Source organism: Belonocnema kinseyi, chromosome 6 (genome assembly GCF_010883055.1).
Source record: "Belonocnema kinseyi isolate 2016_QV_RU_SX_M_011 chromosome 6, B_treatae_v1, whole genome shotgun sequence".
Lineage (NCBI taxonomy): Eukaryota > Metazoa > Arthropoda > Insecta > Hymenoptera > Cynipidae > Belonocnema > Belonocnema kinseyi.
In genome coordinates, this window is record NC_046662.1 from 71,867,581 (window position 1) to 71,883,074 (window position 15,494).

General features: G+C 24.2%; 1 protein-coding gene across 1 annotated transcript in view; it reads right to left on the reverse strand.

Annotated features, from left to right (window-relative positions):
- The window catches only part of LOC117175442 (uncharacterized protein C18orf63-like), a 16,922-nt gene extending 2,443 nt beyond the window's left edge, over nt 1-14,479 (reverse strand). Inside the window, exons 1-9 of the mRNA XM_033365150.1 lie at nt 14,343-14,479; nt 10,200-10,335; nt 9,894-10,068; nt 7,081-7,237; nt 6,911-7,007; nt 3,985-4,263; nt 2,021-2,137; nt 1,055-1,171; nt 498-944 (exon numbers count right to left, since the gene is read on the reverse strand). Coding sequence (XP_033221041.1) covers nt 498-944; nt 1,055-1,171; nt 2,021-2,137; nt 3,985-4,263; nt 6,911-7,007; nt 7,081-7,237; nt 9,894-10,068; nt 10,200-10,335; nt 14,343-14,479 — 1,662 coding nt within the window. The remainder of the gene's footprint in view (nt 1-497; nt 945-1,054; nt 1,172-2,020; nt 2,138-3,984; nt 4,264-6,910; nt 7,008-7,080; nt 7,238-9,893; nt 10,069-10,199; nt 10,336-14,342) is intronic.
- Nucleotides 14,480-15,494: the final 1,015 nt, after the last annotated feature.

Consider the following 15,494-nt stretch of genomic DNA (forward strand, 5'->3'; position numbering starts at 1 on the left):
AATTTAATCTTTTTATGTTAATAATGAAATTTTTGAATTAATATTGATCTTTTTTGGTTGAGGATTCAACTATTTTCTTAAAAATCCGTTTTTCTAGGATGAAAACTCAACTAATTAATTGAAATTTGAACTTCTTATTAAAAAGTTATTTTGTATGGTTAAGGATTTATCATTTTGCATCTTGTAAAATCAATTTTTGTTTAATTTTAAAAACTTAAAATGCAGCTCAATTTAAAATATCAATAATTAATTTATATTTACAGTTGATCAACACAAATCGCTTTTTATCAAAAATTTTCAGATTCAATTTTTTAAAATTTTAATTATTTAAGTCTTCTCCTGTGTCAGTAAATTAACTCAAAAACAACATTTTAAATAAAACTTATTTTAAATTGCATTATATCATATATGAAAATTTTCATGTTCCAAGTATTTGGATAGATTTTTCTTTTAAAACTTTGTAAAATTCCTGGTCAAAAATTAAGATTAATGTTTACCTGAGTTACTGCGGGCCGAACAGAACTTGATTTCTGCTGTTTAAAATATTTTGTGATAGTCTCAGTTGGATTTGATTCGAAAATTCGAATTCGTTTCAGCGGAGGTGAGACTTTTGGCAAACGTAATTCAGGTTTTCCCTGACGTAATGTGTCGACAAATGACCTTTTTTTCTCTTTTTCCTTCGTAATTGGATTTTCGTTTGATTTGATCAAATTCATAAAAGTCTTGAAAGTTTCACTCTTTATGCTACCTTTGTCATTTTCGACTTTCGGATCAATAATCAATTTTCTTCTGAGAGGAGTCGACTGAGATATTTGAGAAAACAAAGATCTTGAAAACTCGGGACTTTTTAATTTTGAAACAAGGCTCCCGTTTTGGGATGGCTTGACCGAATTCGAATTTTGAGGAGGCGAAGGAGGCTCGATTTTTACTCTTGGGAAATTGAGCTGAAAATTTAATATTAAAATTTTGTAATTATGAATGTAGATAAAATTCAGCGCAGGTTTCATTTTATTTGTTTGGTAAAAATCTACTTATATCCGAAAATAATATTTACCGTTTGCTGCTTCAGTTTTGAATCGTTGTTTCCATTTGTGATTTTCGGTTTTGGCCAGACTATTCCGTAACTTGACGGCATTTGAGGTATCTGAGAATTGGTTTTCTCGATTTTGATCTAAAAAGAAAAAAATATTATATTTTTTTTACAAATTTTGTAAGAAATAAAATACCATTCACAGCGTAGTCGTTTAATTAAAGAAGAAAATTCCCGGTTTTCTCCCGGTTCGAAAAATATTTTACGGTTTTTGAATTTTTAAATTTCGAACTCTTAAAACTGAAATTCTTTGAAGCCATCAAAATTTAACTGCAAATTAAAGCATTCAATGTTCAATGTTAAATATACCAAAATTGCCCCCACCCTGCAAAAATATTAAAAAGAAAAAATTGTGTCTTCCAATTCATAAAAACAATTAATAACAAAAATTTCCTCCCTTCCAACTCGATAAATTAAGAATATAAATATTGAAAATAAAAAAATTACCCACTTCCAATTCAGAAAAATTTTTTTAAAAAATATACCCCCTTCCAACTTGATAAAAATCTTAAAAATAAGAAGCTACCTCCTTCCAATTCACAAAAGAAAAAAATTTCGTCCTTCCCAACCCTGTAAAAATGTTTCAAAACAACGAATTTTCTCTCATCCAATTAAAAAAATTGAAAACCAATATTTCCTTCTTTCCATCTCAATAAACTTGTAAAACAGAAAATTTCACTTTTTCAATGTCCTCTTCTAATTCAGAAAAACAATTGATAACCAAAATTTTTCCCTTCCAAATTTCCTCTCTTCCAACTGAATAAAAATCTTCTTAAAAAATTACCCTTTCCAATTTCAGAAAAAGTAACGAAAATGTCGTCCTTTCCAACTCTATTAAAATCCAAAAAATAACCAAACTTCTCTCTTTCAGTTTAGGAAAAATTATAAGCCAAAAATTCCTCTTTAGTTAAATAAGAAAAAAATAATTACCGTTTGCTGCTTCAGTTTTGGATCGCTGTTGCCATTTGTGAAGTTCGGTTTTGAGCAAACGGTTCCATAAATCGATGGCATTCGAAGAATCTGAGAATTGGTTTTCTCGATTTTGATCTGAAAAGAAAACTATTTTATTTTTTTAAACACGAATTTTTAAAGTAATAAAATATCATTCATAGGGTGTTTTTTATTTTTAAGATTAGTTTTTAAGATTAGTTTCATGGTGGAACACTGAAACTGATAGCGTAGATTTATATTTTTTCAACCAGAAATCTTTGAACTCTTTAACTGATAAAAGTTTTAAAAAATGTATTTTGTCGTTTAATGGCATTTAATTTTAAATTGTTTAAGTCCGAGAAAAACATTGAACGAAAAATGGCATCTTCCAATTCAGAAAAACAATTAATAACCAAAATGATATCTATCACAACTCAATAAAAATGTTAAAAATAAAAGAAATGCTTCATCCATTTTAGAAAAACTTGAAACCCAAAGTTTCCTTCCTTTCAACACAATAAAAATTTTAAACAGAGAAAATTTCCCCGATCCATTTCAGAAGAAAAATAAAAAAATATTCCCTTAAACTCGATAAAAATTTTAAAAAGAAAAAATGGCCTCTTCCAAATTCCCTTCCAACTCAATAAAAATGTTAAAATTAATCTTCTTCCAATTCAAAAAATATTAAAAACCAAAATTTACTACTTTCCAACTCAATAAAAATCTTAAAAATATAAAAAGGTCTTCTGCGAATTCAACAAAAATTAAAAACTAAAATTTGTATGTTACAAAATCAATAAAAAAGGAAAACCCAAAGAAGTTTCTTTTCCAACTCGGAAAAAATTGAATACCAACATTTCTTTCCTTTCTTTTAAAATAATTAGAATGGTGAAAATCAAATTCTTTTTTATACATAAATACTTTTAAGTTTAAACATTTGAGTCACTTTAAATTAGTAAGTTTAAATGTGGCACTCTGACCTTTTTTCAAATTTCCTTTCTTCCAACTGAATAAGAATGTTAAAATTATTCTTCTTCGAATTAAAAAATATTAAAAACCGTAATTTACTCCTTTAAAACTCAATAAAAATCATAAATATATAAAATGTTCCTCTGTGAATTGAACAAGCATTAAAAACTAATATTTGTAAGTTTCAAACTTAAAAAAAAAGTAAAAACCAAACAAGTTTCTTTTCCAATTCTGAAAAAAATTAAATACCAAAATTTCTTCCCTTTATTTTAAAATAATTAGAATTGTGAAATTCAAATTCTTTTCATATATAAATACTTTTAAGCTTAAATATTTAATTTTAAGTCACTTAAAAACAATAATTGTTCAATTATTATTTAGATATCAAAATTCAAAACTTTCACTTACAAGTATAAAATGTTAAAAATATAAACATTTTACACGTAACGTTCAAACTTTAAATTTGGTATTCTGAAATTGTAAAGATTTAAGGCTTTTTATTTCAAAAAATCCAGTTTCAAATTGTTATAGTTTTGAATATTTTATTTGAAATTGCTCATTTTAAATGAACAGTAATATATTGCTAAATAACAAAATTCTTTTTCTTTAATGAAAAAATTGAATGGGTTAAAAATTGAACATTTTAGGTTGAACAAATATTTGAGTAGGATTTGAAATTAAATGAAACTTTAAAAAAACATTTAATTATTAATCTATTAATTTTAAATTATTTAAAAATTGAAGATAGTTTATAAGGTTTCAATATAGTTTAAATTAAAATATTATTATTTAATTTATAATTACAGTTATATGAAACTTGAAATATTTCAAGTGATTGGATAGATTTTTCTTCTAAAAATATGTACATATTCCCGCTCAAAAAATAATTTACTATCATTTCCCGGATTTTTCCAGTCTTAGGAAATTCCCAAAAATGAAAATAAAGAACGATATTTAAGATTGAATAGTTATTTTAGAATGAAAAATTTAAATACTTCTTTTGCAGGACGAAATCCGGGATTCGGAGTTGCTTTTGTCTCTTTTGGATTCAATTTGACGAAAGAAAGTGATTTTCCGCAGATAGCGCTAACTTGATCCCTCAAGCTTTCGACGAATTGAATGCAGATGAAGCCCTGATTTTTGCAAGGAACCATTTTAGGATACTCGGATTGCAAACAGATATCAGGATAGACAAAAATTTGCTCTGGAAAAGCTGTGAAGCGGACTTCGTAGTAGAGAATTCCTTCGCTTCTCTCGGGCAATATGTAACCATACTGAAAAAAAACTTTTTTATTAAAAAGGAATCATAAAAAATGCTCATGGTTTTGGAATTAGTCAGATTCCAAATTATATATGCATGATTGCTCCTTTTTTCCCTGCTAATAACAGGGTGTCTACTAATTTTCGCCCACGATAATCCCGATTATTTTCCGTTTTTGCCTGTTTGTAAATATTATATCTCTTCTAATCTTTTAAAACCCATTGAAACGCTTCTAAATTTTTATTCAAAATCTCCAAAACTCCAAATTTTTCACAATTTAAAAAAAATGCAAATTTTTCATTATTTTTGAAAAAGACGAATTTTTGACAAAATAGTTGAATCCTCTACCAAAAAAGATTGTTTTAATCAGCTGCATTTTCGAAGAAAAACTATCACAATTTTACGAAAAGAGACAAATTTGTCTACAAGAGAGCTTAAGTTTCTATCATAAAATATTAATTTTTAACAAAAAAGTTTATTGCAAACAAAATAGGTGAATTTTTAACCAGATATATGAATTTCCTGTTAGAAAGATTAATTTTCTACCAAAAAGACGAATTTTCAACGAAATATTTAAATTTGTAAGTAAATAGATGACTTTTCAATTAAAATGATGAATTCTCAACAACAAACATGATTTTTTGACACAATAATTCAACTTGAAACCAAGTATTTGTTTTTTTAACCCAAAAATATGAAATTTCGAAGAAAAATGTAATAGTCGATATTTCAACTAATTTTTTTAATTTGATACAAAAAAAAGTTTAATTCATTAAAAAAAAAATTTCAATAGCATAGTTGAATTTTTCATCTTACGGTTTAATTTTCAGTCCGAAAATATGAATTTTGAAAAACGAAAGAAAAATTTTAACTAAGCACGTGGTTGAATTTTCTATCAAAGAAATTAATTTTCAAACAAGAACATTCATTTTCGATCGAAAAAGACGAATATTTAACCAAATTAACAAAGAAAGTTAATAAAATTGATTTTCAACCAAGAAATGGATTTTCAACAAAGTAGTTCAATTTTAAATCAAAGAGATGATTATCCAATAAATAGAAGAGAATTAAAAAAATTAAAGTTGAATACAATGGAAAAAAACTATTTTTCAACAAAAGAATTTAATCCTTAAACAAAAAATTTTTTTTTCAAATAAAACTTACATTTTCAATCAAAATTGTTTAAATTTAGATCAATAGAAAAAGTTTTCAATCCCAAAATATTAATATAGAAAAACAAAATGTTAATTAAATATGGAGTTGAATTTTCTAGCAAAGAGATGAAATTTAAACCAAGAACATAAATTTTCAACTTAAAAATATCCATTATCAGCCAAAAAATGGATTTCCAACCAAAGAGATGATTGTGAAACAGAGAAAAATAAATTGCTAAGTTTAAATTGAATTCAACCAGAAAAAATTGATTTTCAACAAAATATTTGAATTCTTAAAAAAAAAGATTAATTATTAATTAAAAATTTAACATTTATCAAAAAGGTTTAAATTTATACCAAGAGAAGAATTTTCAAATATCGTTTAAATTTTCTTTTCGACATTTTTTGGAATCTTTTGAAATTCTTTGAAATTTTCCTTAAACATTAATTTTTGATAATAGAAAGTCATTTATAATTTTCCCAGAAATCTTAATGACAATTTGTTTTTCATTTAAATCTATTAAAAATATTTTATAATCTTTCAAAAACTTCTAAACCTACTAAATATCTTTTTGAATTATTCGAATTTTTCCTGAAACTTAAAAAAATATGCATAAACTTCTAAACCTTCTAAATATTTTTTTTAATTATTCGTATTTTTTCTTAATTTTTGAGTTTTAAACAAATTCTTTTAAACAATTTCTTAAAATCAATTTTTCAAAATAAGAAATCATAAAAAAAATTTCCACAAATCTTAGACTAGTTCAAGATAATTTTATTTTATTTTATTTGAACATTTTTGCTATAAAATCTTCTACATTCTTTTTCAAAAATTTCAAAAATCTACATTTGTATTGAAATTGTTTGCAAATGTTTGATAATAATTAAAATAAATTATTGTGGAATCTGTTCAAAACTTCTCAATATATTTTTAAATACTTGGTCAATTTTCCTATCATTTTATAAAATCCTTTAAAATACAAAAATTTATCTTTAAATCTTCCAGTTTCTGTTTCGACATATTTTAAAATCTTTTAATCTTTATATCAATATTTTAAAATAAAATATAAATTACTTTAAATTTCCACAGACGTCTTATTATCGGCAACAGAAATTTTGTTCTTACCGGTATATAATTTCATTTTTCTTATCTTTTTAAAAAGTATTAAAAATTTAACAAATTACAGGGTGGTAGTAAATTGCGAAGAAAAGAATTATTTCCCATTATCAAAAAATCATGCACAATAAAGAACTTTCTCTGTTATCAGTAACGTTTATAAAAATTTAGAAATAAATGTTATAGTAAAATAAAATTACTTATGTGGAATTTTTGATTGACAAAATTGATGGTGATTCGAGCCTCGCTCGAATTTATATTTTCCCTTTTAGTAGGCATCCTGTAATAATTTTTGTGAATTTTAAACTAGACATAATAAATATTTTGAATTAATACGTGAATTAAAAAAAAAAAAAACTATTGTATGATAATTAAATTATGGGGCACACCATTTTTTGCCAGTGCCTACGAAGCGTCTGGTAATTTCCAAAACAGCACGTCTTAGGAATTTGTTTTGAAACTTTCAAAATCCTCGCTTTTACCAAGCTGAAAATAAATAAAATATTTTGTACGAAATAATTTTTAAAGAATTTAAGGCTGTATTTAAAAGGATTTTTACCTAGGTAAAACGTTAGCCCAATGTTGTCCAAGATGAATTACACCATCAGGATTTTCTTTAAATTCTGCCAAAAGCGATGATGATAAACCAAGCTCTTCCACTTTCAAAGGATTGACTTTCAGTTTTGTGGATTTGAATTTGATGATCATGCCCGGTTCTGAAAAATGGAAAAATTCATTATATTTTCTTCTTTTTATAGAAAAGCTTTCAACAGTTCTGCAAGTTTTACTGCATAAAATTATTCTCCATATCTACAATTCACAAATTATATTATAAAAGGAATCCATAAGAAAATAACTTATTAAATAAATCCTCGTAAGTTCAGGATTGCTACAAAATCCCAATTTCAAAAATCCCTCACTTTTTCTAACTTTTCCCTAACCAATTTTTCATTTCCCGTGATCATTTAAAATTTTTCTTTTAGATGTAAAAAATGTTTATACTACTTATTTTTACTTATACTAATAATGTAATGCAAGCAAAAAATATTTCATACATTTTTAGTGACAACAGTTATACCAAATTTTATCATTTATAGCCAGAAATGAAAGAATTCATTTTTCAGTTTAAAAAATTAATTTTCAACGAGCAAATAAGGATTTTTCAATAAGATAGTTAAATTTTAACCAAAATTATGAGTTTAAGATACAAAAAATTAATTTTTAACGAAAAGTGTAATAGTTTCTATTTCCACCAATAAATATTTTAATTCGCAATCAAAAACAGTTGAATTAAACTAAAAATTACCAATTTTTAATCAAATAAATGAATGTTTACCTAACAAAGGTAACTTTCAAAAAAAAAAGAATAGTTACATGTACAGTTTAAAAAATTAAATTTAAAATAAAAAAATAGTTAAATATTCAATCTAAGACATTATTTTTTATCTAAAATTATGAATATTCGACCAAAGGAAATTAATTTTCAACCAAAAATAGAATAGTTAAAGTTTAAATTAGAGAACTAAATTGTCAACTAAAAAAACTAGCATTCAACCAAAGAAACGAATTTCTGACAAAAAATAAAATAGTTAAATTTTCTACAAAAAAAGGGATTTTTTAATTAAGTATGTAGTTAATTTTTCATACCAAAAGAATAATTTTTTAACAAAAAGACAAATTTTTAACGGAATGCATAAATTTTCAACAAAATAGTTACATTTTAAACCAGAAGAAATGAATTTTTAACCATAATCAGTTCATTTCAACGAATGAGGTTACTTTTCTGCCCAAGAGGCGATTTTTTTAACAGAATAGTTAAATTTTTATCTAAAACAGATCAATTTCAACTTAAAATAGAATAATTAAATTACCAGTTGAAGAATTAATTTTCAAGTAAATAAAATTAATTATTAACGAAATAGATATATTTTCAACTCGACAGATGAATTTCTAATGAAGAATATCAGTTTTCAAACCAACTTGAAATGGTTCCTTTTACAGCTAAAAAATAATTTTTAACAACAACATATTTTCAATAAAAAAGTTAAATTTTAAACATAGGAAAAATAGTTTCAACTAAAAAGATGGATTTTCAAAACCAAAAAAAACGAATTTTCCACAAAACAGTTTTATTTTCTAATAAAAGAAATGAATTTTTAAAAAATGATGATGTTTCAACTCATGAGATTATTTTTCAATTAAAAAAATTAATTTTCATGAAAAAACGTAAATATTAAACCAAGGGAATTAATTTTTATGTAAAATGATAATTACTCAATCGAAGAAAATTCTTTTTTAACTAAACAGTTGAGTTTTGAATCTAAAAGGTGAATTTTTTACCACAAAAGTTCAATTTTCAACCAAAAATAGAAAAGTTGAAAATCCAAATAGAAAAATAAATTTTCAATAAAAAAAAAACTATTATTTAACCAAAGAAATACATCTTGTACTTTAAACAGAATATTTACTTAAATTTTTAGTAAAAAATGAATTTTCAACCAAATAAGATACATTTAAAAAGAAATGGTTAAATTTTTGGCAAAACAGATAAATTTTTAATCAAGAAGATTGAATTTTATTAAAAAAAGATCAACTTTCAATCAAAAAAAAAAGAAGAATTTTGAACAAAATAGTTCAATTTTTAACCAAATTTATGAATTTGTACCAAAAATGATGGTGTGTCAACTAAAGTGGTTATACTTTTTTATCAAAAAATACGAATTTTCAACAGAATAGTTGAATTTTCATATAAAAAAGATTTTTAACTAAAAGTAGAATGGTTAAATTTTCAGTTAAAAAAATAATTAAATTTTTATATAAATTGAAATAAATTATAATTTTGAATAACGAGAAAGGTTTTTATACGATAATGACGAATCATTAACCAAAAAAACCAATTTTTAACAAATAGTTCCATTTTCAACTAAGTAAGTTGAATTTTCAACAAAATATTTAAATCTTCGATTAAAAAATATTAATTTACAACCAAACAGTTGTGATTTTTAAAACAAAAAAATGCAAATTTCTAACAAAATAAATAAATTTTTCAACTAAAAATACGGGTTTTCTACTAAACATTTGCATATTCAACTAAAACGGATTAATTTTTACCAAACAATTGTGATTATTAAACGAAAAATACGCAAACTTATTTTTTTAAAAAATTTCAACAAAAATTGTCAATAAAAAAGTATTACTTTTTAACAAAATTACTGAATTTTCAACAAAATGATTCAATTAACTTCAACTTCAGTTAATCGAAAATTCTCTAACTCGATAGTTTAAAATTCCCTGACTTTTTGGAATTCCCCTGACCTATAGCAACCCTGAAGTTACAAAATTAATAAATTAATACACATTTTGATTGATTACTTTTAATGTTGACGTCAAATTTGACTGCATTGAGATACTCATGACCAATTATGAAATCTTTTCCTTGGCAGAGATACATGCCAAATTTGTTCCATGAAGGTGCTAATTTGAACAGCATAGTGTATCTGACACACTCTTTGTAAACATCATAAACAACTGGTTGAGGGTCTGAATACTGTAAAAGATGGAAATTAAATAATCCTTAAATTTTATATGAATTTCATTAAATACATTTATCATTTAAGAACCAAATGAGGAAATAAAAAAAGAATGGTTAATAAAGTTTATTGCAAATATAAAACTTACACACAATTTCTTAATCTCAAGGCACTTCAGCAACTCGCTCGTCTTGAAAAATTCTTTCTTTGCAATTAGATAAATGTAATTATCTGTTTGTGGAACGGGTGCAGCAATAATTTCAGGAAAAGAAGAAAGGAAATATCTGAAATGATATTTATTTATGTTTTACAAACTAAAAATTGAAGTTTAAAGTATTTAAATAAAAAAAAATTTCCTGTTGAGGGAAAGGAAGAAACATTAATAAATGTATCTTATGCCTAAAAACAATAGCAAGGCGACGAATGAAAGTTTCAATTGAAAATTCTGACTTTACCCTGGCCAATTTTTTATTTTCATTGACCATTATTATTCAAAGACAACACTTTGAATCTTTTAACATTTTTAACATGGAATTTTTCATAATCCAGAATTAAAAAACCAAAATTTTAATTAAAAAATTTCAAGTTAATTTTTTTGTTTTAATAAAAAAATATGACATTTGTACCATAAAGGATTAATTTTTAATCCAAAAGGACGAGTTTTCAACAAAAAAGTTACATATCCGACCGAAAAAGAAGCCTAATTTTCAACAAAAAGATGAATACTCAACAATATTACAGCCACATGAAAAAATAACGATTTTTTCAACAAAATAATAAATTTTTAACAAAATAGAAATTATTTAGCCAAATAGTTGAATTTTTAATCTACAGAGACAAATTATTAAACAAACAGACGAATTTTCAATAAAAAAGATTAATTTTATACAAAAAATTCGAATTTTCAAAAAAAGACATGATATTCTAAACAAATAGTTGCATTTTCAAATAATAAAGATACATTTTCTACCAAAAATGAAAAAGTTAAATTTTCAACAAAAAAAAAGGAACTTATAATAAAATAATACAACTTTTAATTAAAAAGATGACTTTTCAACTCAGATGATAAATCGGGCAAAAAATTAACAAATTAGTTCAATTTTTAATTAAAAAAACCCAAATTTTCAAACAAGAATACGAGTTTTTAAAACAAACCAGTTGAATTTTTAACCCGCAAATATTAATTTTCTACCAAAAAGACGGATTTTCACTAAATAGTTTAATATTCAACTGAAGAGATGAATTTTCAGCTAAAATTTAATTTTAAACCAAACATTTGCATTTTTTAATCGAAAGAAAACAATTTCCAACCAAAAAAGAACGTGCTTTCAGCCAGACTTAAAATTTTAACCGAAAAGATGATTTTCCAACTCAAATTATGAATTTTGCACTAGAATTGTTCAATTTTCAGTTTAAAAATTTAATTTCAATTTAAATTATTTTAAATTCAACGAGTAATGCAATAGCAGATATTTCAAACAAATAAGATTTTAATTATTATGAAAAACATTTTCATTAAACCGAAAAATATGAATTATCAAGCAGAATAGTTATATCGAATAAAAATTAATTATCAACCAAACAGTGGAAGTTTTAACCAAAAAATATCAAATTTTCAACAAAAGAGATGAATTTTAGGATATTTCAAAAGATTTTAAGGAATTTTAAAGAACTTTAAAAAATGTCAAGGACTTTCCAAAGATTTTCTAGTTTTTTTTTTAATTCCATTAATATCAGTCAAATTGGAGTGAATTAAGCTGAATTCATGGAAAACCAGAAGAACTCGATGAAACTCATAAAAATTCATGCTTAATTAAAAAAAAAACTAAGTGAATTTAAAACAATTAAAAATTAAAAATGACATTAATAATAATTAAAGGTGAGCTTGAACAATTTCAGGATTAATTAAACAAAAACGAAAACAAATTTCGAAACAATCCATTGAATTAAGTAGAATTGAGTGAATTGAGACGAGTTGAAGTGAATTAAAAAAGTCAAGAAAATGATAAAGAATTCAAAACAATTTTGAAGAATTCGGGATAATTTAATCAGGTCTTTCAAAATATTCTAAAATATTTCAAATCCTTCAAAATCATATTAAATTACCGAAATAAATGGCAGTTTCTTAGGAATCTTACAAAATACCATAAACTATTTCGAACCCTTTAAAATCGGTTAAAATTCCTTTATATTTTTAATTCTCTTGAAAATTAGTCGGAATTTAAGAAAAACTAAATTTTTAAATTTTGTTGGAATCATTAAAAATTACTGAAATCTATTAAAAATATCCTGAGATATGTCAAATCCTGTAAAAAATGTTCTAATCGCTTAAAATTTTTATCATTTTATCTATTAAAAAGGAAATTCTTAAAAGCATTAAAAAGCTCCATACAATCTTAAAATACCCTAAACTTTTTCAAATCTTTGAAAATACCTTGAAATATTTTACAATCTTTCAAAACCTATACAAATTCCTTAATTTTTTGAATAAATTCTTATAAATCCACTAAAATATTATGAAATCTCGCGAAATTACAGAAAATCTGATATTTCATGAAATCCTGGAAAATTTATTCAAATCCCTTGAGAGCTTTTGAAATCTCGTAATCATTGAAATCATTAACAGACATTTTTGAATTACCTGGAATCTTTAAAAATGGCATAAATCCTGATAGACCCTATAACATTGTTCAATTTCTTCTGAAATTCTAGGAAATTCTTTAAAAACCCTTTTTTTTTAATCCCTTAAACTAATTAAAATTCTTGGAATACCCTACAAATTTATACGTTGAAATTGCTTTGCTATCTTTTAAAATAGTCTAACATATTTCAAATGCCTTCAAGTTATTGAAATAATTAGAAAATTCCTTCGAATCTTTCAAAGTACTTTAAAATATTTCAAAATCTTTTGAAATACCTTGGTATCTTTCTGCGTCGTAGCCAGGATTTTTTTCGGGGGTTGCAAACTAAACTAATAGGTTGAAAATTCTATTAAAAATTAAAATATTTGGAAGCAAATTCAATTATATCGTTAAAAAAAAAATTTTTTCGCAGAAAATTAATATTTTTGTTTAAAACTTGATTTCTTCGGTTAAAAATTATTATTTTTTGGTAGAAAATTAATCTTTTTGTTTAAAATTGCATTGCTTTGGTTGACAATTATTTTTCTATTAAAAATTAAGCATTTAACTAAAACTTCAACTATTTCTTTTTTCGTCGATTTTTTTAGTGGAAATTTTATCTTTTTGGTTGAAGATTCAACTGCTTGGTTAAAAATTAAACTATTCCACTTTCTGTTGAAGATTTATATTTTTTATTGTTCAAAATTAATATATATTTCATTGAAATGTTGTTTTTTTTCTATAGAAAATTCATCTTCCGGGTTAAAAATTCAACTATTTCGTGAAAAAAATTGTATTTCTTATTTTTCGGATATAAATTCAACTTTTTTCTAAAAAATTCGTCTTTATGACTAAAAAACTAAATATTTTGGATCAAATTTGTTTCTCTTTATCGATTAAGAACTCTTTATTGGTTGAAAATTCAACAGTTTTGTTGAAAATTCGTATTTTTTGGTTTAATTTGACCATTTTTTAATGAAAATTAAAACATTTTTTTCGAAATTATCAACTATTACACTTTTTGTTGAAAATTCAATCTTTATTCATCAAAGACTCGTCAGTTCGGTTTACAATTTAACTATTTTGTTGAAAACTCTACTCTTCTTTGTCAGTCCTTGAACTGAAACTCGCGACAACAATGCTTTCGAGATTTTCGCGATAAGCTTATTTTTGAGAGAAATATTAAGATTAAAAATGAATTAAATTTAAATAAAACAAAATATTATGAATAAAACATTTAAAATGAAAAGCTTTCTAAACAGAAAAATTTTCAGTTTAAAATGCATGTGAAGTTTCGAAGAATATCAAATGAAACCTGTTACAACTTGCATAATTTTATGTAAAATGTAATATCATTTCTAGAAATATTTAAATCGATTGAATAAGTTCTTACAAACAGAATCAGCAAAATTCTAAACCACAAAATAAGTTTACTATAACATTTAACATTAAATGTTGAAAAATTTATTGAAAATTAAATTGATTGTAAACTTCGAAAAATTCGCAATTCGAGGTTATAAATTTGAATCCGAATTAGACTTCCAATTTTACAGAGTTAAAAATAATTCATAATTTATTTGGAAATTGGAAGGGTCGGATGAAAACAGTGAAATAACTACGCAAAATATTAAATCGATAAATAATTGGGAAAATCTAAATAATGAAAATACCTGCAAATGAAGATTTGACAATGGAAAAGAGTTAGTTTGATTTCATCTGTAACGTCCAAACTAGTTATTCTGCATTCTAAGCACAATAAATCATCGCACTCTAGCACGGGTGTGAAAAGCATAGTTTCCTCACTCATTTTCAACAACTTAGCCACTTAAAATCACTATTTCACTACAAAAACTTGTAAGAAATTTGCGAAAATAGGGAACGACACTTTGATTGTTACGACTCAGTCCAACGTTTGAAATTTCTAACTGATTTCTACGAGCTTCGAGGCTGTAAGTAGTAAGTACTGCTGCCAACATTAACTATGATCAAGATTGGACTTGCAATTCTGCTTCAAAAATTCTATTAATAAAGGAAAATTATGAATAATTCGTGAACAAAATAGAGTTGCACTCAAATTTGAATACAATGATTAAAAATTCAGAGATAAAAATAATGGAAAAAGAGGAAATCTTTTCATTATATTGAATTTGTCAGGTTATCTTGCCTAGTCTGGATACTTTGAATCTCAGTCGTTGAAACGCGCGAAATTTCAAATTAAAAAAATTATTAATATGTTTGGTTTATAGAAACAATTTTATGAATAAAAGTCTATGGATGACAGTTTTAAATGAGAGAAAAATTCCGAATCATTTTTCGGTGTGCAAACATTTTTCACGGTCATTAAAATTTAAAAATTCGAACTGTCAAAGCTAAAAATTTCTTCATTGGAACTTTTGAAGTGATCAAAACTCCGAATTAAAATATTCCAATTGGAAAACTTTGGAAGTAGATAGTTTTTAAAAAGAAACCAAACAAATGTTTAATTCAGACATTTGTACTTAAAACGCTCAATAATTATATAAAACATAAGTTTTAGACATTTTGAAATTAAATTCCGGTAAGGCCATGTAATACTTACCTAATTCCTACCTTACCAATATCATTTTCGCAACAATTCGTTAAAATGTCAGAGTGCCAAATTTAAATTTCGAAAGTTACAATTTTATTTTTTTTCAACATTTTAAATTTGTAAGTTAAAGTATTGCATTTGTGAAATGAGAATTTTTAATTGGTCAAATTATGTTTCTAACCTAAAATTGGTTTAAATTCTTTTTTATTTTGAACACTTACCAATTTATTGATTCATTTTTCAATTTAGACCA